General features: G+C 38.9%; 1 protein-coding gene across 5 annotated transcripts in view; it reads left to right on the top strand.

The window, feature by feature from the left end:
- Positions 1-23,229, top strand: part of ELAVL4 (ELAV like RNA binding protein 4) — a 109,523-nt gene that overhangs the window by 5,592 nt on the left and 80,702 nt on the right. For all 5 annotated transcript variants that reach the window (XM_019501332.1, XM_019501329.1, XM_019501331.1 and 2 more), the window contains exon 2: positions 18,890-19,130. In XM_019501332.1, coding sequence (XP_019356877.1) covers positions 18,890-19,130 — 241 coding nt within the window. The remainder of the gene's footprint in view (positions 1-18,889; positions 19,131-23,229) is intronic.

The following is a 23,229-nucleotide window of genomic DNA, read 5'->3' as shown; positions in this document are numbered from 1 at the left end:
ATTTATTAAAATAATGAAACTGTCCTCCCTCGTCCTCCCCAGCCCCACCTCAAGCCACACTGTATTATCTACCTGCTCAACAATATCCGCTTTCAATTTCGAGCCGGGTACATGGGTTTGACTTTTTTAAAGGATCGTGCATCTTTTGCTAATTGCTCCGGGATGGTGTGAGATGGGGGGGGGCACAATAATGTGGCAGAGCAGAAGTGCATCTGTAAAAAAGGGGATGGGTGCCAGGAGTGTTTAGAAGCGTAGTAGCCTCGTAAGTCATAGCTGGGAGAGGAAAAGGTATAAAAAATGTGCTTGCCCAGAAAACGTTCATCCATCACACATCAGGAGGCACAGGAGAAACGTTTTGAGGATAGAGGACATGCCTCGCTTCCTGTCTTAAGAATTTCCGATTTTTGGTCGAGTCATTTTTGGGTGTGTATACTTCGCTTCAAACGTTCAATTCCGATGGGAATGCTTGGTGTTAAGTTTAAAGGGAATATGTGAGAAATGAAATCTCCCTTCTAATTTGCTCTCTTTTAAGTCAGGCTTCTGCTGCGGTCTTTTTTTGAAGGAAGTAATTGAATGGCCCTCTGAAAACTGCAACGCTTTTTCTCTGTAAGGGAAGAAAAATTTGGAGGTTTTTGTTGTCTGTGTGCGTGTAAGAGCTGAAATGTCATACGTGTGCACACACAGAGGCACCACATAGACATGAACAGATGTAATATGGAGAGAGAAAAATAATATTCATTCTGTCTTCGAATCAGTGATGTTATATTCTAAAACTATAAACTTGGGTCGTGAGAATACATTAGGATGGCTTTGATCAGGCACAGCTGCATTGTTTGAGGGTCGCAAGCAGCCAGTACAGCTCTATTTTCATTTTCTCTCCAGCTTAGGATTTTGACAAGCATTTAAAAATAAGGAAATCCCGATTTTTTTTTTTTTATTTTTTTTTTTTTTTTTTTTTTTCTCCCGGTTAGGGTTTTGAAAAGCATTTAAAAAAAAGGAAAACCCCTTTTTTTTTTTTTTTCTCCCAATTTAGGTTTTTTAAAAAACTTTAAAAAAAAGAAAAGCGGGGGATCAGGGGGAGAAACGTGTTTCGTAAAAATAAAAAAAAAGAAAACCCCATTTTTTTTTTTTTTTTTTTTTTTTTTTTTTTATTTTTACGAAACACGTTTCTCCCCCTGATCTCCCGCTTTTCTTTGTTTTAAGATGATATTAATGAGCACAGCCTGCATGTATGTAGTGACATTCTCTCCTTGCACATTAGAGCTCACATAGTGTAGGCAAATAGCAGTTAAATAAGTGAAATGTCATCTGAGATTGCCACGGATATGTGTATATAAACCTGTAAAATGTAAAGCCTTTTCCTGTATAAGGAAAACATGGAGAAAATATAACTGTTTTTTTTTTTCCTGTGGCAATATATGTGAAATTCTTACCTTGGTGAGGATATAGCCAAAAAGGATGGAATTCTGCATGTCAAGTTGTTGACGGGCTATAAACCCCAGACATCAGTTTAAAATGACATTGCCAGAGACCTTCCTAATCAAGTTCCCGTGGTAGATACAGAAATGCTCTTCCATTATTGACTGAGTTGGTAGCGTTCTTTGCTTTCCTTTTCTCTCCGTTTTACCTTTCTGGGCTTTCTCAGACGAAGTAAACCCAAGTTGTTGCTGACTTACAGTAAGACAAAGGACAGTTAAAAATGAGCTGCAGGAGGTTTTATTTGGAAATCCTTTTTGAATGGGCATGGAAGTAGTCTGACCATCTTTATTAGATCCTGCTAAAGGTTTTGGTTCTTATTGGAGAAAGTCTCGTTGTTGCATAAATATGACACATTTTTAGTCTTAATAATTATTATTTTTTAAAAGACTGTCTTCTAGATTCTGAGGGATTCTTTTCTCATCCCTCCCCTACTTAGTATGCTGCTGGGAGTACTCATTAAATGAAGGCTGTTTTCTGCATGTGATTGCCATACTACTTACCCATTATCTGGTGGTGGACAGTGGTGTTAGCTTTTGTCTGAAATTGCATATTATTGTCTTGCATTTCCTACCAAGGGGATTTGTTGTGTTCCTTGGTAATTTCCACTTTCAGAAAATTTCAAGAGATACCACAGGCAAGACATGAGCAGTAGGAGAGAATATGAGATATAGGCAGGAAGAAACCCAGAACTTCAGATCCACTTGTCTGTTCCAACAATCTGCGTCTACCAGACAACTAATTTACATGCCTGGACACATTAAAATATACATTTGTTTGTCTGTGGGACAGCCGACTGGATACACTCTGATGCACTAGCAAATGCTGCAATGCAGTATTTTTTTCAATGTCATTGGGGTTTTGGGGGGAGAAGAGGCGCAAACAGTCTTGCTATGAGCAAGATGATGTTGAAAAGCATGGTACCTCTGTAGGTGAGAGGCCAGATTTCACAAAATTTGCTAATCTGCATTATAAAGTCACCCCTCCTCCTCTGCTCGCTCACTCTTTCTCTGTGCAAGATGGATGGAAAGAGGGATGACCGTGTATTTGTATAAGTCTGTTTGTGCATATATATCCTCCTGTCAAATTTGTACATGTGAGAGAAAATGCTGGAATTCATATGAGAACAGAAAGGGCATTCACTAAATGTAAGGTATAGCATGGTCTCATTCATATAGTGCAAAGGTCAATACTTATTTTGAGCCTAAGACTTCCAAGTAACTTTATGGCTTTATTCGCATGCATTTTTTGTCTTGCTAGAGCATTATCTGTAGAACAGAAAATCATTTCTCTGCAACAAGTACAGTATATCTAATCCTAGCACGATTAGCATTTTCTCTATATTAGCTTAATCTTTGCATCTGAATGTATTTACCATTGGGATGATGCAAAGCAGAGGAGTGGGGAAACTGGGAATTCAAACACTTTTTGCTTGCTTTTCTTCCCTCCCTCTCCTTCCACCCCCGCCCCCCTTTATTTCAAATAATCCATCTTTACTTTCTAAAATCCCAGAATATTTTAGGTGCAGGGGGCTTTTATAGGTCACTAGCTTTACAGCAAGAAAAAGAAAAGGAGGCAAAAGAAGTCTCAGTATGTCACAGGCAGTAATTGTCTAAAATTAGCCATCTAGAAAAGGAAGGAAAGGCTTGAAGGGAAGAGAATGAGGCACAAACATGTGAAACCGCACCGTGCTAGTCTGGGAGATAATGAGTGATAAATTTGAACTGGTGCAGTGCCGTGATGCCCATTAATTTCTCAAAACCTTGACTTTGTAGATTTGTTACTTAGTTTGTTGTTCACACCTTTAATTATACCCGGTTTTGGATGATAGCTTGGGGCACCAACGATGAGCCCTTTTGTTTGTTGTTTACTTAATTAAGTATTCCAGCAAAGATTTCACAATAGCTTGGGAACATCGGTACTTTGAAATGGGATTGTAATAAGAACACGCTTTTAATTTTCATAACCACTTGATATTGTCTTCTTATAACATTTACATTATTTGCATACATTCATTAAGAATGAGCTCTGTGGTACTGCTGTTTGGCTCCTTTTTCTTTTTCTGTAACGACAGTTTGTGTTTGCCCCAGCCATTTCTAAGCTTTTATCCATATCGTATCTTTGGGGCCTCATAAAGCAAGGAGGAAGCTGAGAGGCATTCTTACCTATTGTTCTACCCTTGATTGTGTCTTTGCACGAAGACAGTCTCCCCAGTGAAGAAGGTAATCTATAAGAGCCAGGAAATGCTGAGAATCAGCAAGGAATCCTTAATTAAATTGCATGAAGAGACAGTGAGAATGTGTGCGTGTGTGGGGGGAATAGGGTCAGTTAAATGGTTGTGCGTGCTTTCTGGAGACTAGCTACACAGGAAAATGCAAGGCTGGCTTTGACAATATTTGGAGTCATGATGTATATAAAATGCTGTAGTACTCCCTTGTTGCTAAGGTGCGCACAATTGTGTCAGACATTCTGCTGTGATGGGCAAATGATATGTCCTTGAACTCTGAAAAATCTTCCCCCCCACCCTCAGTTTCTTTTTTATTTAAAATAGGTTTATATTAGCATAAAACAACCCAGAATGAAAAATACCAGCAACATCCAATCTAGGATGTGTAATGCATGTGCTTTGAAAAAAGATGCAAATGAATCTTGAAGTTGTAGTGTAATTTGTAAAGCTTCAAGAAAGTCGCATGCAAAACGTGTCCGTGATTATGTGTGCTGGTAGTGGACAGTGACATTGTTGGTGGCTTTCCAGTAGTAAAAGTGTTTCAGTCCCAACCATTTAATAGCATCTTGGGTGTATTTGCTAAGTGCTGGGAAGGATAGTCAAACACCATCCTCTGGTTTTAGCTCCCTCATAGGCATTTGATCAAAACGTGGACTTGCGTGACCCATCGTGTGACCCTAGAAATTTGCAAATTACGAATTATGTTTTTTAACGAGCATGGGTTGTGCATGTTGGCCTGTGGTGAGTTGATGCTCACTTACACTTACTTTTTCAAGCAGTCCATCTAAGCTCCTTGGTGTTTTTAGGTTACGCCTGAAAAATTACAGAATTGAATTGAACTTCAAAATTCTCATTTAGAAAACATAGTAGTAGTAAGTCAAACTCAAATGTTAAACTATAGTAGAAAGTGCTGTTTAAAAGCTTCTGGAGCTTGTCGATGGACCAAGGAAGTTTGTCTCTTCTTCCCTCCTTCCCCTCTCCAAAAGTTTTTATTACAATACTTAAAATTAGCAAAAATGACAATTTCCTCAATTTAAAATTTGAAGTAGATCTGACTCATCTTCTAATATGATGTTATAGTGTACCCAGCCAGAATATAGAGCACTGGGAATGTGGTCCGTAGCATTAATTATCTGTTGTGCAGTGTTGCAGTACAATTCCCAGAAGTCCACATACTTCTTGTAACACCAGAACAAAAGTGATATTTGTCACTGTCAGAATTATTGTCTTTGTGGTAGCCCTTCCCAAAAGACAGTTTCACTTGCATTGATTTTTCCATTGCATAAAAATAACTCTTCTTCCATTTTGTAGTGTTTTGTTGGTAATATAGGTAGTGAGTTTATGTAAGAGTCACTACCTTTTAGTCGTGCTTGTTTACGGGCATTTTTGATCAGGAGGCAGTCTGATTTTGCATCATTATAAGGCTCTATATATGTAGGGTGGCTCTGGTTTGAGACAATCATGGCAAACCTCACAGGCAAAATAATAATGGGTTGCTCTACTCAGCTGTATGCTGAAGGTTTGCTCTGTCCCTTAACAATGTCAGAATCAAAAATCCCATGGACTTCAGCAATTCAAGGTCAGATCTTAAAATGTTCACAATGCTCACCATTAAAGAGCCTGCTTAGGAACTGGTAGTAAAATAGTAATGCATGATTTCATACTGTGAAATATTTCCAGATTTTGGATACCTAAACTAAGTGTTGGTAAGTGTGAAGATTGAAATTATTACAACCATCCTACTTTTACTATTGATTTTATCCTTGCCCTTCTGCTGCTGATCAGTCATTTCCTTGCTGCGCTGTGTCCACCATAGACTGCAAGACCCTTTGGCCCAAGACCTCTCTCATTTGAGTAAAGGAGCAGTTCCCAGTGCTTTTGGACTCAGGGCACTTCTCAGAAAATGTCAGTTCTTAGTTTTCACTCCTTTTTTCAACTACAGAAAAATAACAGAGCAATTCTCTTGCAAAGACCCCAGAAGGGCAAAGCGGTTTTAATGCTTTGATTTCCTGTTGGAAATCTCCCAGGTTTATCTTGTGAATCATGTTTGCCCACCTAACACTGCTAACATTTCATGGTGCCCCATGGCACCCTTGAAAGGATCTCAAGGCACCCTGGTTGAGAATCACTGCTGTAAAGCATCAGCCATGCTCCTGGCATGGTAGAAATAATTGTATGTCTTTGTTACACAAAAGTTGCTGATAATACGTGTGTACAAATGGCATTTAACAGAATGTGCGAATGCTAGAAAATCTTCCGTGTGTGTGTGCCGGGTATGCTGTTGCTTATTGCTGTTAATTTCCTTCCTGTAAGAGCAGCTGTTCCCGAGAATCATGTCTTTGCTTGATACAGAGGGTCCTGGAAAATTCAATATATATCTACTGTAGTAGTTGCAGTAGTTCTTAATATGATTAGGGATGGAAACTAACCCCATAATCTAGCAGAGTAGCATATTCTTTTTTAGTGTAACTGGGCCAGAACAAACTTCACATTTTCTGCAGTATCTTTTACTTGGTGAGAGATTCCTGAGTGCATTTCAGAATTTGACATTGTATTTGATAATTTATAGAGCATGGTTTATATTTAACTGTAGACATGCTAATCCAGGGAAAAGAGGGGAATATTTTTAGAATCCTTTTTTTTATTGTCTGTACTTGTCATTAGCCTACTATGGAAAGAAATATTCATACATCTAGACATCTACTGGGAAAAAATGTTGATGTTAAATACCCTCAACATATCAATGCTGTATGTAAATTTGTAATGAATTACTTGCTTAGGGGGTCTTTGTGACTATCAACAACCTTTTATGTTAATATCCAGCCAGATTACCCAACAAAGGATCGACCTTCTCCTAGCCCATTTTTTGTACCCGTTTGGAGTCCAGCCTCCTTCAATTTACCCCCATCAGTCAGAGATGGAGGTTATTTTTAACAGTGACGCAGTGTCACTTCCTACATCGCCATCACTTGCTTTAGTAGCACTTAATGTATTGCATTTGACCTATGACTCTGAATGACGCGGGCCCTTATTCGATTTGAAAGAGTGCCTCTTTGGGCAGTTGAGGTTAGGAGAGGTACTGTTGGGAGTCCTGATGGCACAAAAGGGAAGATACAGGTATGAATGTATTTTCCATGATGGGTTTCCTACTCATGTTTGAAATGTACGTGTCCTGATAATGCATTGATTGTCTTGGTGTACCCATCTTTTTGAACAGGTCTTTGGGGTTCATTTATTGGAAAAATTGAGGGAGGGGTTTCCTTTGAAAGTTTAAAGGAGAGGGTGTTCTGATTTGGCCTGTGGCATGTTTCTGTGTGTTCGATGGTCTATAAATTTATAGATTTGTAAGTGCAAAGGAGATTATTATGATCATTTAACCTGATCTGTGGCGAGTAGGTTGGTGTGCAGAGCTGTTTTGTCTCCTGATGATTGCATAATACATCTGATGCTCAACACCTTTAGAGTCCAGCCTAGGTCTTCTTTATGCATGTAATTTTATATCTAAATAAGCAAAATATTCTTCTTTTTATGTCTTTTACCATGCAGTGGATTTAAGTCCTTCTCACTTGGTGCACAGTATAGACATTTTTTCTATAATATAATGAGACTAGAGAGCTACTTCTGTATACTAGTCGGTCATATCCACTTCTTTTTCCATGAGAATCTTCCAATACTCAATGTTTTTACTGTTAGTATATAACCCTTCTGTTTGGGATAATCTCAGTATTTTGGGGGGTAGTCCATTAAAATTTTGGTCAGGCTTTGTTTGTTGCAAAAGCAGGAAGCCTTTTTCTTCATGAAAGCGCCATTGTTTTCAGAAATGACATTGGCATGGTGCAAGATTGTGGCCTTGTAAGTGAGTTATATGTAGGTAGAAAAGTAGTCATATTCCTAGTTTATAACTAATCCATGCAGTGTCCTTTAGTATTGGACAGGAAAGTATGCAGCTAACACAAGGCATGCTAATATTCCCAGTGGAAGAGGCTTCACTTCCTTGTCATCCCAAGTCTGATCTTGGTTGGTTCTGTACCACTTAGACTTGAAGGTACTGGTGTCCGTTCACAAGTTGTGGGCGGAGGAAAAGTTTCATGTGTGTTTTAGTAGAATTATCTAACTATAATCACCAGTATATTTTCAGTAAAGTCCTACTGAAATGAGACTCCAAGGTATGTTTGAAAGAACTGGTGCAGTATGCACGTTGCTAAGCCATCAGTTTCTTTGTATGCCTTCGCTTAAATGAAAAACAGTAGGGTATAATTTAAAAAATGCTTTGAGCCTAAGTCATATGGAAATGGATTTGACTTCTGAAGTTGCTGAAGCACGTTTGAAAATGTTACCTGATGTTTCTAGTGTATCAGTTGCTCCAGATCTTAGACATTTCTTGCTCAGCCTTTTCTTCTCTAGTTCTTGTTAGTAGGTATCTCCGACTTTTCAATTGCAGATTACATAGCTTATAATATAGGAGGTTGGTTTAAATTTCTGTTCGAGTTTAAAATATGAGGAAAAAGCATATCAAGAAAAAACGGTTGACCACATTAAAGCTATGTCAATTTACACCCACTAAGGATCTGAGCAGTTACACTTATCTTTAAATAAATAGATACACGTGTATGTGAAGAATATACCTGGACACAAACAAAAGAAGCATTAGAATTTAAAAAAAACCAAAACTGGCAATGTCATTAAATAAACAGTAAATTTGATGTAATGAATAGAGGTTGGATGGGAAAGTGCAAGAGCAGAATCAAATTCTAAAAACAAGCCAAAAAAAGGTTTCTTGTCCTGTACTTTTATTTTCAGGTTACAAGTTCTCCAATCTTGGAGAACCTTTGTGCGTCTGTATCTAATAGTCCCATATTGATATTTTTTGGTGCGCACAATCTTGGCTTGCATCACACAGCCATTATTGTAGTACTTTGCTCTTCACTGAGCCAACCACCATGCTAGAAAGTATAGATTTTAAATATACTTCTGGGTATTCAGCCTTGTAACTGTTAATGCATCACTTCAGAAGAAAAGGGTAGTCTATAGGAGACCACTTCCCCTTTTGTGGGGTTCATCACCTAATATAGCATAATTTTTTTGAGGAAGAGGTGAGAAATCCCACTGTATAGTGGGATTCAGAGCACCCAATCAGGAAAAATTGGCTTCCTTGTTAGGAGACTGTGTGCATCTTTTTTAGCACTTTCTTGTCCTTCAGCTGCATCTTGAAAGAGCAAGCAGGGGGAAATGAGGAATGATACAGACTGATCGAAACAGCTTGGGAAACTCATAGGTACAGAGTAACCTGACTTTAGAGTGCCAGCTTAGCAAAAAGAAAGGGTAATTGGAGAGGAAGGAGGCGTGCCTCGGGAGGGAGGAACCTCACCTGTGCGCCTTTGTTCTAATTTATAAGATGTACTGAACTTCATGTGTGTGCCGCCTATAGCCTCCTGGGAAAACCAGGTGGTTGGTTTCTCGTACAGAATAGCCTCTTGTTCCAGATGTCCTGGCTCCGAGTTAGGACAGTTCCCTGTTGTTGTTCTTTGTCAAGGTCTGTGGCAGCGAGACCTCGAGGAACTGTAAGGGATTTGAACCTGAGCTAACTGTAACCTGTGTCACGTGCTCGGAGGCTGTTATTTGCCACAGTTTGTGTTTTGCTGCGGCATCTCTCTTCCAAAGCTCAATTCAAGTTTGGAGACTGTAAAATCAAAGCTGGATTCTCTATTTCTATATACACACATCAACCTGAATGGCGTAGAAGCGAGAGAGAGAGAGATTCTAATGAAACCAGTGTAAATAGAGAAGGCAGCTCAACTTCTGGGGCCTGGAAGTGAATCCACAAATGAAGCAGGCTGCTTTGAATAGGGTAACCCTGATTTAGAGCTAGGCAGGTCACCTTTACGTGCTCCACAGCGTGTTGTAGCTTTTTAACTCTTCTTTCCAGCAGGAAGCATAAAAGCTCAGAAATGTTCAGGATGTGGTCTCCTGCTCTTGCTGGATGTTTGTGGCATATTAAAAATAGAACCACGTAGTATATAGGGCTTCAAAAAAAAAAAATGGAGAGATTCTTGCTGGCATGAACCTGTATGCACCACTTTATGGCACGGTAAAGAAGCTGTGGACAGGTATAAAAATTTTGCTTAATGGAAGCACTCAAAGGACAAGAAAAGAAACAGCATGAGGGTCAGATGGTACATATGAGGGCTCTGCAGCTATATTCTGCTTTTGTTGGGTGGGGTGGAAAAAACCCCACAATGGCTTTATGATTAGAAACAACCAAGGCTGCAGTTATATAAGCCCAGGTTTCTGCATGTATGCAGAACTTGCTGCAGATGTAGCATGGGTTGAAAAGGGAGGCCAACGGTTGCATCCCTGCTCTCCATCCTTGTTGAGCTGCCTCTATTGCCTGAAATTATTGCCCAGTGTGCAGTTGTACAGAAAGTGTCATTTTCTCCCTCTTTGTTGCCACCCCCAATATATGTATGAAGAGGGAGAGACGACACAGAGTACGTGATGTACCTATTTTGTCTCTTCTCAATAATTCCAGCATATTTTTACATGCTTTGAGAGGAGCTGCTGCTCCAGGTTTGTCTGTTGTGTAATTTGACTGATAACAACGTGGGCTTGCAACCTCCTTTCATCTCTTCCTCTCCCGTACACTGTACAAACAGGCAGAATATTTGCAAAGTCTGAGAACTAGATGAACTGGAGTGTGTAGGTTAAAAAAAAAGCCATTTTTACAGGCAGTAAAATGAAGAACTGAATTTGTTGCACAGCATTAGCATGCCTGCCACAGTTGCAAAAGAGTTGGAAGAGTGGCCTTTCAGATTAGCACGTTGACCTGGGATACAGGAAATTTAAGGGATCTGCTACAGATTTCCTGCATGACCTTGGGCAAGTTGCTTAAAAGTCTCTATTTTGCTCAGCATGTTGTAGAGCAGTCCCTGGCCTTGGCCTGACTATGTGTTTATACATCATCTAGCACAATAGGGCTTGGGTCTCAGTTGGAGACATTATTGTAGCAACAAGCAGTAGTACTAACAAATTTTATTTTCTTTGTCCTGCTAGATGCCACACAGTTGGTAAAAATGTGAACAGAAATCTCTCCATTTCCATGCATCGTCTTTCACAGAAATGTATAATTCCAAATCTTTGTCCTAAAGACATTGGGAAGTTTAAAAAAAATGGAAAAATGCTTTATAAAAATAGTGATTTTATTGTATTATGTATTAAAGGCTTGCCATTTTGGAACGCATGAATTTGACTTTTTGTCATCTTGGATCACTCATGTTCAGCACAGTTATGGCACCCTGTAATTGTGAACTTGCTAAAAATATTAGAATATCATTTTAACACTGTTAGACCATATTTTGGAACCAGTATTTTGTATTAATGCTAAAGCTTGAAACCTGTATAACAATGACTGCCAGTTCAGGATATTTTCTTTCCTAGGCTAAGCCTTTTTACTGCATCAATATTTGAAACATTAAATACATCTTCCATAGGAAGAGCGGGAAGGGCACAGCATATGAAAACTGTGTGTGGCGGGATATGTCAAATTATAGAGGGTGGTTAGATAATGATTCATTTCTGGGATATTGGATTTGCCTTGAGGCAGAATTGCTCTAAAGCTGAATTTTCCTCTTTTATTTCATGTTCATGATGTATTTATTAAGTAAATAATAGCAGTCTAGTAGTGCGGTGCCTAAGCTTTAATAAAAAAAACATGACTGACAGCATGATTTGACAGTCATGTTATGGAGAAGAAAATGGTTACTGGGGATCCACAAAGACTGCTTCCTGGGCTCATTTTAAGGTCATTTGTAGGGGGGTGGGGTGGAAATCCACATATTTGTCCAAAGTAAAATTCAGTCCTTAATTCTCACTTTGCCAGTCTCTGCTGTGAATCCTTTTTAATTGCTATTTATTATCACAGTCATGCCCAGAGGTCTTAGCAAGGCTTGGGGCCATTTTGTGCAAAATGCTGTATAAACATATATGAAGATCCTCTGCACGCACAAGAGTTTTTGCAATTCATGACCTGAATTTTGCAAATACTTTTAATGCATGCTTAATTTACTGCTATGAGTAGTCCCAGTAACCAGTGGTACAGTAGTTTAGTAGTGTATGAGTGCAAATCAGGACCTGCATATGGGGAGGGCATGTATGTGTGCATGAGCAGTCTAGAGGCAAAGATTTCTCAGGGAGATACCTTTTATTGGAGCAGCTGCATAGTTGGGATAGTTATACGAGCTTTCCTCTTACGTAATTCCTGGACCATCCCAGCTGCATCACTCTAGTGCTACTGTAACATGTCCATACCTGCGGACATAATAGTAAAAGCTAATGTATAGTATATATTAACTGTACGTGTCTCAGTAGCTCCAGTTGGCTTCAGTGGGACTACACATATCTGTAATATTAAGCACATGCATAGGTTTGGATTTAACCATCTGATCCCACAAGCAGCTGTAAGAAATCCTTGCCTTCTGCATCATTGCTACGTTGGGCATGATTTTTTTCTCACTATAGAAGCTACTTTTTTAAAGATGGCTGTGGATGCCCAGGGAGAAGACCTTGCATTTTAAAATCTCTCTAACTTTATTCCAACTATGTAGTTGGTCCAAAAAAGATAATCACCCTACGAAATCCTTGCCTCTTGCACATTTCTGGGCCATCACAGCTACATCATCACTTCTATACGACTGACCTCTGCTATGGCCCCATTTGTTTTCAGATGTAAAGCAAACAACTGGCAGTGCTAATTAAAGTGCTTTCTGGGATAAAGTAAGAGTTTTGCATTATTTATCTAAATTCTTTTTATGGACGAACGTTCTGAGTTTGTTCATTAATGACTGCTTAGAAATAATATAAAATTAGATCTCATGAATTGTTCATGAGGTATAATTTACCATGATCATTTTTCCTGGCATTTAGGTGTTGTGAACAATTTATTATGCATAGATAATATTTATTTTTTTTTGATTTCCGAGCACTAGAAATAATCTGTCCAGATGAACGGTATCCTTTCCATCGTTCTTCAAAATTATTTTTAGATTGCGCTTTCTTAAGAACAGCCCGGTTGTGGAGTCTTTTACAAATATTGCCTTTTAGCGCTGTGAAAACAAATATTTATTTTTGGCGACTAATCGTTACTGTATCTTTTCCCATATGTAGCAAGGTCAGTGGGATTTATTTATAAAGGGAGTTATCCGTGTTTCAGATGACAAGAATAGGGTTTAAGAAAACAGTGACATCCAGGCAGTTTTCAATGCATGTGCGCAGCCTTCTTCTCAGCCCCACACACAGACACACCGCGACTGCAGCAAACAAATGTTGGAAATATGAAACGTGTATATTTGCATGCATTGAGCCAAAGGCTATTGTTTATGCATGCAATAGGAAGATAAGGCTGTCTTAATCTGTCTGTGGGTAGTTTTCTAAATGATTCATTAACTGTTCTTTGTAATGGTAGATGGATGTAACATATTTACTGTAATAACAACTGAAGATTAATGTCAGTTAGCAGTAGCTTGTTTAAGCCTTACAATAGTTGTGTTTACATGATACATGCAGGTATTCTTTGCATTATTGCTGCAGCTAATATTTTAGCCAAGAGATTAAGCTCCCTGAATTAGTTTGGAAATATTTATACGACGACTCAAAAGAGAGAGACTTCTCAAACATCATTTAGGATGTCGGAGCTGCTGTGGGGGATTTTTCTGCCGTTGACGTTTTGGAGCGGAGAGTTGCACCGTGCTTCGTGATTAGCTGTGCTTTGCACACCGGTGCCAGAGCTCACACAGGCTTCCCAACCAGCTGAGCATTTCTTTGTGAAACGTGTCACACTGAAATGCCCTGTAGTTTGCAGGTATATTACCATAGTGAAAAAAAGTAGCACAATGAGACACAATTTTAGAAACCAGGGGTCTGATGAGCCATCCTGAGAAGTGGAGACAAGGCATGCCTTTATTTAATAGGTGCAGCTGTAAACTTGACGTGTGTTTTTTCTCACCTTTTGTGAAAGGTTATAAATCAAATGAATTTTTCATAAAATGTCTTCAGTTACTCTTGGTCTCAAATCAACGTGTTTTATATATCATGTGAAATAATTTTTTCTGAGCTATCGTACACATACAGTTTTGTATCTGATTGGCATTGCTAATACTGATTTCCGTACAGAGGGAATAAAAGACTAAGTTTGTTGCCAAACGATTTAGAAAAAGGAGTTTTAGGGTCATCTCAGAAATTAAAAAGTTGAGGATTGATCTGCTTACCTTAGCTATAGCCAATAAGACTTTTTAAAAAGGCACCGCAGTAGATTGCTGGTCTTAACTTTCTTAATCTTTTCCTAACAAATAATGTGAGAGAGAGAGCCCAGACCATCATTTCCTTTACAAAAATCATTCCTTTTAATACCTGCTCATGTAAATATGGATGTTATGGTAAAGTGCTTGCAGTGTAACGTTTTAAGAGCAGAAATATTTATCTAAATTGGTTTATTCCGGCCGAAATTCTGCAAAAGTATTAGGAATATTAAATTAGATATTAAAGACTAAGGTTTTAAATATAATGGTTATAATGCATTGTTTCAAGGAAATATACTTCTATGTTTAAAGTATGCCCTTGAGGCTAAGTGACTATATATTTGAGTGGTTTGGGGGGGGTTGTTGGTTTTCATTTGTTTGTTTGGTTGAGTTGGCTTGGGGTTTTGGGGTGCCTGGGGGTAGAAGCAGATGCTGGGCACCAGTATCTACCTAGATCTCTAACCTTAAAAAAAATACATGCGTAGTTCTCTCTACAAGACTTTTTTTTGGGAAAATGAGCTAATCTTCAATAATAAGAAAGATACTTTTTGTAAAATTATAACCGTTAAAGGAGTTTACACAATTAAGACATTTGAAAGCAAACACCATGTCCAGGAAATTAAAGGAGACCCTTTTTAAGGAGGTTGTTGTGGTGAATTAAAATTTTTAAAAAATGTGTGGTGTGGGGATCACGAGACATGAGTGGGCTACTGAGGAACATTTTTCCATATGGTTAATGAATTTATTTTTAAGTAGTACACAGCCTGCAGTAATACCCAATGACTCTTTTTATATTAAATGGTGGGAAAAGTATTCCAGCTAAGTTGAGTAGACCCTATTGTACCTCCAAGGTTTAGGAGAGGTAAGTGGGGTGGCAACACCTGGAAAAATGTTTGGGGCTTTTATTGTTACTGTCATGAATAAAGCACATCTTTACACGGGTTAAATTACATGAATAAGTCCAATGTAAACATTATTCTTTCATGCTGGTAAGGACAGGTTTTGCAGTCTCTGATATAGAGCTGTGATTTTTCTACATAAATCCTCCAAAATCCCTTCCATACACAGGAAAGGCCTTTAAATAATTTAATGATAAAATCCTTGCACTTCAGATGTTTGTGATAAATGCTTCCGGTAATATCTTTGAGCTCGCTCTCTCTCCCCCAGTTCTCCTGTAGTGATATTACTATTAGCAACTCACAGCATTACAGTAACTTTGGTGATAGCAAATTATGGGCCTAATTTTCTTTTCATATTAGTGGAAATCTTGCAGAACTTTCACGAAGCTGAGCAGGTGGATAGAGACCCTGGCTTTGAAAAAACCAGTCACAAATGTGAGAGATCTGCAGTAAATAAGGAAATATCAATAAAGGGCACGTATATTTGCTCAAACACAGCCTATTCTGTCTGTGATGTTGCTGTCTTTGCTTATACTTTACCTTGGTTAAAAATCGGAAGGCTGAGCAACAGAAGAAAAACACAGAAATACAGTTCTTAAAGAGTTTGTGCAACATTTAAAGCAGGCAAAACAACAAACTTTGAACTTTATCATCCTTTATATATTTTAAATAGAGGGTCAAGGCCTAATTGTTTAGCAAGGGTAACAAGGCATGCCTTTTGCTTCTGTTACTAATAAACGAATGTGAACATTTTTTTAGTATGTGGCACTGAAGACCTGCTCCTGCTGCCACTGAAGTAAGTGGCAATATTTCCATTAACTCCAGAAGTGAAGTATCAGGTGTGAAGTGCCTTCCATGAACTTTCAGCTTGCTGTGTGACAGTGGTATTTCTGTGATATTAATATCTATGGTGGGGATTTCAGTACCCATGGAAAGCTGCATTTTTCTCTGTCAGCTATGTTTTCCCCGTCTCTAAGTTGAATCTGGTTAGTTATAAACTACTAGTTGGGTAAAATCCTGGATTTTGAACCTTGTGGCTCAAGTAAAATTTGAAACCAGCCAAATATTGCATCTAGTAGAAAGCATGATGCAGAAATGTAATGACCAAAACTGCAAAAACATTAACATATGCTGAAATGAAATGTGTAAAATAGTCACGCTTTATCAAAAGAGGATGACTCTACTTCACTGACATTTTTTTTTTTTTTTTTTTTTAGTGTTTTTGGATGGAGTTAGATGCCAACATAAGGCTTGATCCTGTGAAATACAGAGCATGCCCACTGCCCATTGAAAGGGGGATGTGGCGGGGGGTAAGAGTTAAGGTCATTCAGCATCTCAAAGGATTGTTCCTGTAGGAAGCATGGACCAAGATTTTGTTTTCAAACTCAAGTTGATGCAGTTGTGTAGATACAGTATAGGTGATGGGTTTATGCTCAGTTCAGCTGCTCACCAGAGCAGGGGATAATGACGTCTTCAGCAGACGACCAGCAAGGCTTCCCAGGGTTGGAATAGGTTGTGGATTGAAGGTTACAGAGTGGAAGGGAGATGGTTTCTTTAAATGCACTTGGAGTTGTACTTAAAGAAAAAAAAAAAAGATAAAGATTAATTAGGGAGCACAGATGATGCTGGACAAGGCAGGGAGGTTTACACGACCCCACTGAACCGTTGTGGGGGGATGGGGATTGCTGCTACATGATCAGTAGATTTGGCATGGGAAGTTCAGACTGGAATCTGTTGAATTTTTAATAAGTTGCTATCTGCATGAAATGATCTCCTGGATGCTCTGATTTTTTTTAAAAAATACTATTTTATTCTGTTTTAACTAGTTTTGTTCTATAGGTTTGTTGTGACATTGTGTTAAACACCATTGTGAAAGGTCTTTGTTCACTGCACTATCAAAGCATTTGTTTTTCACAGGGACCAGTGATTTAAAATGAGCACTGAGTGTATTTCCAATTATGAATGGCATAGATGAAATATCAAACACAATATTGTAACCACATCAATTCACATTCACTATTTTTTTTTTCCTTTCTATTCCTTCCTGAAGTTAAATCAAGTAAAAAGAATCAGCTGGATATCAGTCTAGATATGAATGCTCCTGTACTCCTTCCCCCCCCCCCCCCCTTCCTTCCCCCCCAAAGTTTTGTAGGAAATTACTAAATGTAACTTGTCACAATATGTACCTTCCTGGCTTTAAAAAAGAGAGTGTGTTAAGTCGTAAGTAATTATAATAATTATAGGATCAGATCAACACAGGGTTCAAACTGTGTAGTGTCTCAGTACTTTAATTCTCTCCTGAATTTTTCTGTGATGTCTAAATTTCTTTGGCCTGTTAGTAGTGGCTTTTTCTTCTCCCTGGTAGCACTGCGTAGCTGTTTTAAGCCTTTCATAAACTTGAGGCTTTGCCTGGCTGGGGGACATTTCCCACCAGCCACCATCCCTGTATTGCAATCCACCATTGCCAGTACAATCCACTATTTGTACAATGGGCTTACCCCAGTTTGAAGATGAGATAATGTCCAGCAAAGATAATCTTGGCTTTCCTTTTCAGCACTAGAGATTGCAGTTAAATTGTAGTTGAGGCAAACCCAGCGTAAGCTAGGCCCTGAACTGCTGAAACTCTTTAAACTTTCTTTGCTGCACCCTGAATTGTTAAAGCAGTTGTTAAAACATGCAGCTGCAATCTTTTAACTTGAAAGTTCTTGCATTGTTAGGTCCTGATCCTGCCCATAGACACATGAGTAACTTGACTCATGCAGTTAATAATATTGTCAACAATGGGGCTACTTACATAGTTCATAGTTTCTAGGGTCAGAAGGGACCTGAGCAGATCATCAAGTCCGACCCCCTGGCCTGGGCAGGAATGAGTGCTGGGATCATAATACCCCAGCCAGATATCTATCCAACCTCCTCATGAAGACCCCCAAGGTAGGGGAGAGCACCACCTCCCTTGGGAGCCCATTCCAGAGCCTGGCAGCCCTAACCGTAAAGTAACACTTCCTGATACCAAGCCTGAACCTGCTCTCAATCAATTAGTGGCTGTTATTCCTTGTTATCCCAGGTGGTGGCCGGGAGAACAGAGCCTCACCTATTATCCGCAGGTCCCCCCCGTGAGACGGCCACTAGATCCCCTTTTGGTCTTCTCTTGTGGAGGCTGAATAGATTCAGGCCCTTTAGTTTATCTTCATAGGGCCTGGCCTGCATAAGTATTTGCGAGAATGGACCTTTATTTTGTAATAAAAAAGGATCATCTGGATCTGTTTATTGGACATTGTAGTTTGAAATGTTGAGATGGAGAGAGATTTAATCTGTACCCATATCCAATAAGCCATTTGGAAGTAGCTTCTCTAATTAAAGAAGGAGTCCTTTGTTTCCAGCACCTGTTAAAATTTACTCACACATATGAAGGCTGCAGATTTGAAGCATTATTTTGTAAAGAAGTACCAGCTGATTTGGTGAAAAATATAGCTAGCAAATACAGGTTGTTATTGGAACCAGGAACCATGCGTCTTGCAAGACCAAGGAGTTATTTATTCAGGGTAATCCTAACCCCAACACTTTGGATTGAATGCCCTTGGTTAATTTGTTGTCATTGCACTTTGCAATACAGCCCTTTATCTTTTCATATAGACTGCTATACTTCATCTGATTTAATAGAACCGTAATTTTAATTATTATTATTACCTTGAATTATAATTCAGTTTGTCGCTTAAATATACATGTGAGAAAATAGTTACAGAATGAAAACAGAAATTAACTGCATTAATTTTTTTCCCCCCTGCATCTTAGTATATGCTCAGAGCCAAAGACTAGCATGACCTACTTTACAACAATAAGGGAGGAATCAAGCCAGGGTTTGGTTGGGTTTTTTTTGTTGTTGAAGTGTCTAAATTGGCCGTGAATGCTACCTACTCATTCATTTATCAGTATCTTTAAAAATAGCAATTGTATCTGTGAAACTTCAAGCAGTGTTTTTCCTTTTTATCTTTATTTAGATAATTAGCACCATGGAGCCTCAGGTGTCGAATGGCCCTACATCCAATACAACCAATGGACCCTCCAGCAACAGTAGAAACTGCCCTTCCCCCATGCAGACAGGGGCTGCTACAGACGACAGCAAAACCAACCTCATAGTCAACTATTTACCCCAGAATATGACACAGGAGGAGTTCAGGAGTCTGTTTGGGAGCATTGGTGAAATTGAATCCTGCAAACTCGTGAGAGACAAAATTACAGGTATGCACTTACGTATTTTGGACATTGGCGTAGCTGGTGCGCGTTTCTATTTTACATAATCTTCTAGACAGCTCAAGTTCTCAGTCTTTCAAGTATTAATGGAGTTGCGCATGGTGTCAATAGCACAATATATACTGGTACTGTTTGTGTCCAGAATGGGAAATGTGGAAAACAGCCCAGTAAATTTCCTGCAGGTGGTATACCTTCTGTTTTCAAGGGTGCCCATTGTATATAGACACACTGTAGATGTCTATTCTTATTCCAGCCCTCATTCAGAACTAGAAAAAACAAATAGCCAAGATTGATCTGAAACACTTAACTTCTGTATAGTTACAGAACCCATTTTACTTAGCATTGCCTTTCCTGATGCTCTTCCATTTTAATTTACTTGCGCTTAATTGTACAAGGATAATCCGTGCTTTTGATTACAGGTTTATGTTTGTAGGTTTATTCTCTGAAACGGTTTCTTTGCTTTAGCCACTTTTCTCACGGAGTAAGCCCCGTTGGTAGAGCTGTCTCCCCATGATTCAGAAATAAATCCCTCCTTAAGAGTCAAGATTCTGCATCAAAACGAAGAGAAATACATATGTGCTCTCATATGAGAGGTCCAGAGAATTGAGCATTTTCAGCATGTCCTTGCTGCTGACGTGTTGCAGCCGTAGCTAGTAACAGAGCAGCGCGCAGCACATCATAAAAAGAGGCTGCAAAATAAACCAGCCGCTTTCCAGCAGCTTGTGAGAGCTGTGTGGCCTGATTACTTCTGTTCAGAATCGGGAGTGATTGAAATGTTGACTGTTTGGTGCTACGCAGCTGGAGATGCGCAGGATAAACGCACGGCCATTATAGCCACGCCCAGCCTTGTCCGGCAACCATGTCTGCGTTCCCCGATACCCAGCCAGTCGCAGGCTGTTGTGCAGGGAGCAGGTTTGATTCGAGTGTGCTGTGCTCGACCCTTCATAATGATCCTGAGCACCTTTCCTGCTGTGCTGCCTATTGCATATGGGCCTGCACCCATATGAGACAGCACCCACCCCAAGCCCTGGAGGTGCTCTGATCCATTTTCCTTAACTTGTAGCAAAGAAATCCTCACTCCTTGAAACAGAAGGATTCCAAAAAGAGCTGTCTTCTATAAAATGCACGCTTGGAGGCCTAAAGTAAAAAATGAAAAATTGGCATGAGCGCTGTATAGAGAGAGAATGAAGAAGGGAGGCATGTAAAATACATATTTTTATATATAATTTTACCATTCCACTAACCCTTGTGCTAGCAGCATTTGGATCATCCACTTAGCGCTCTTTAAACACAAAATGTTTCTTTTTTATTTACTTTTTGACATGTAACAGTGTTCAAGTTCAACTCCAAGGCACCGAATAAATGGCAGTAGCCTAAGGGCAGATCAAGTCCTCAAATGTCTAGTCCAGCTGAGTTCTCTTTTGCACATTGTCCATGATACATCTATTTTAATACATGCTTTTGATTAGGACTTGGCTTCAGGTGTATGAAGAGGTAGAGGCATCTTGACTTTTACTCTTTTTTTTCCCCCTTTGTTTATTTAAACCATGACTTGTTCCATTGGTTTAAGAGCAGCGCTGCACGTGTGGCAAAGTACCTAGTGCTATAATACATTTCCCTGGATCTTTGTCCTCATGGCTGTTATTTAGCTAAAAAACAATTGTGTTTCTTTCCAATCCAAAAAAAAAAAATCCGAGAAACTAAAATTACAGCTAACTTCAGTTGTCCTGAACGAGAGACAAACATTAGAAGTTTTTAATTTTTAAAAAAAGGAAATGCTACTGGAAAGAAGTACTTCTGTTTTGGACTTCGATCATGAAAGAGTACTTTCCAACTGCTACAAGGATATTTTTTGGTTGCTTGGATAGCTCAAACTATATGGTATTTTTTTTTAAATATTGTCACAAGTTACTTCTGTTACTTCTCTGCAGGGATGGGAACCCCTCTGTTGAGGGAGTTTGTTAAAGAAATGTGTTATTTTATCTCTTATGTATGTAGTCCCCTGTATTTCAGTCTGCTTCAAGGGTTCTGTTTCTTTTTGAAGAATCTAAAATTTTTCCTGGATTATTCCTTGCAATCATTAGAAAGCTTGGGCAGTCGGTTTTTCAGGATGGGTTCAAGGCTTACATTTTTAAAAAATGCCTAAATGGTTTAGGAGCCTGTGATTTAAAGAGTGATTTAGTTACTCAGGAGCCCAAGTTTCCTTGCAATTCAGGGGTACTTTGCAGCTTAAGTGTCTCAAGGCGCTTTTGAAAATGGAAATTAGGCCCCTTTGAAAGTATTACCTTCTGGTAATTTTCCATTGTCCCAGTCCAGTTGCGTGGTTTCAGGTTGTGGAGAGGACTTTATTCCAAAAGGCTCCGTTTTGCTCAACTTACACATTTTGGGGTGTCCTCTGCATTTGATTTCCTCACTGATTTGTTGCTATGTAATCTGCCTTGCAGTGATGACCTATGCCACCACACCTCAACCTTGCTTTCTGGCTTCAAAAATCCCTGAGAGCAAATAGGACAATGAAGGGTCTGATGGAGCAGGTGAAGGTCCTGGTCTCTAGGGGAGTACCATAGATGCCTGGAGAGCCATTCTCCAAATCCAGCAACATTTCCTTCACCTTGAAACCTGGGGAGCAGCAGAGGTTAAACTGCTGAATATAGACTCATCAAAACCTGGAGTCATTTGGCTGTCGGTGCTGATCAGTAGCACCACGCAAGAAGTATGTCCTTAGAAGGCATGAAGAATCAGTATTTTCACCCAGGAAGGCATTGACAAATTTAAAAAAATACATACAACAAGACCCGATCTGTATAGCAGACCCAGTTAACCAATTTGATAGACTCTTGGCCCATGTGAACAGCAGCAAAATGCAAATACAAAAATCAGACTTGAAGTACCTTTCCAAATCATTCCATGCATGTTTTATTATAGGGGTGAGGTCCTATAGGAATTACCTTCTCGGTGGGTATCTTCTTTTTTATTAGCAATCAAGTACTGTGGAATTCTTTTTTGACGGTGAAGGTGTACTACAGAATAAAATTAACTATCTTGCCCAGTAGTGTCTCATGGCTCGCTTGTGATATGAGCTCAGAAACAGGCATTTATTTTCAATCCCATGTGGATATTGGCTGCTTTTTTTCAGATTTTCCAGTTTGTGGAATATATGTTAATTTTTGTTTTTGTCAGTAACACAAAAAATACAAGGCATCAGTCATCTAGAATGCATTTAAACAAGTGCTGGCATACTGTCCGTGAAAAATATGGACTTTCTACATACATGTCCTGCTTTCTGGTAAAGTAAAAAAAAATGTGACCATAAAGGAAAGCCCAAATTTGGACTTAGTTAGCTAAAAAGGGACATTTAAATGAGTGCTTGAAGAAAAATTAAAAGGGCACTTTCTAAATGTAGAGCTAAAATTGTAAGCCTAGCAGAATGATTTCCTCACTAAAATCTCCAAGAGGGGGAGGGGAGTGCTGATGATTTAATTGGTGCAAGTAAAATATCTAGTTTTCCCCATTCTGTTAAGGAAATGCACAGATTTTAGCAAGATAATGTTTAGACTCCCAAGATATTTTTTTTTACAAGGAGTTCAAAGCTAAACAAAGTCTGTTAAACATACAGGATCCTCCTGAGAGATTTTATGTTCAGGATTTCTTTAGCATTATTTTAAATAGGGATTAAACAGTTACTGTATATTAACAATAATCATCTCTTCCACATCTTCATGCAGGTCTTTCAGAACAGTAGTGAATTTAAAAAAAAAAGATTCCTGATGCTACCCCTCGCTCTGGAGAGACATATGTTTAAACAAGCATATTCCTTTACTGAAAAAAAATGCTAATTTGGTACTACACTGAACTTGAGTTGAATAGGAATGACAGCTTCTAAGACAGCCTTTAATTTGGTATTCAAAACCAAAATTGTAAACTTCAGTTTTGTTTGGTAGCTTCTCAGAACAGTCAGGATATACAGTAGCATTTTTAAAAGATGCTAATGATTTGAAAGAGGAGATATAACTCAGGCATACATTTTAATTATGGGGGAAGGGTAACCATTGAAAAATGTATTTTAGTTGCAGTGAATTTAAGGGAA

This window comes from Gavialis gangeticus, unplaced genomic scaffold, assembly GCF_001723915.1.
Source record: "Gavialis gangeticus isolate Ggan-Ray unplaced genomic scaffold, GavGan_comp1, whole genome shotgun sequence".
In the NCBI taxonomy this organism is placed as follows: Eukaryota; Metazoa; Chordata; order Crocodylia; family Gavialidae; genus Gavialis; species Gavialis gangeticus.
Note: the sequence above shows the minus strand (reverse complement) of the source record. Positions and strands in the feature narration are given on the sequence as shown.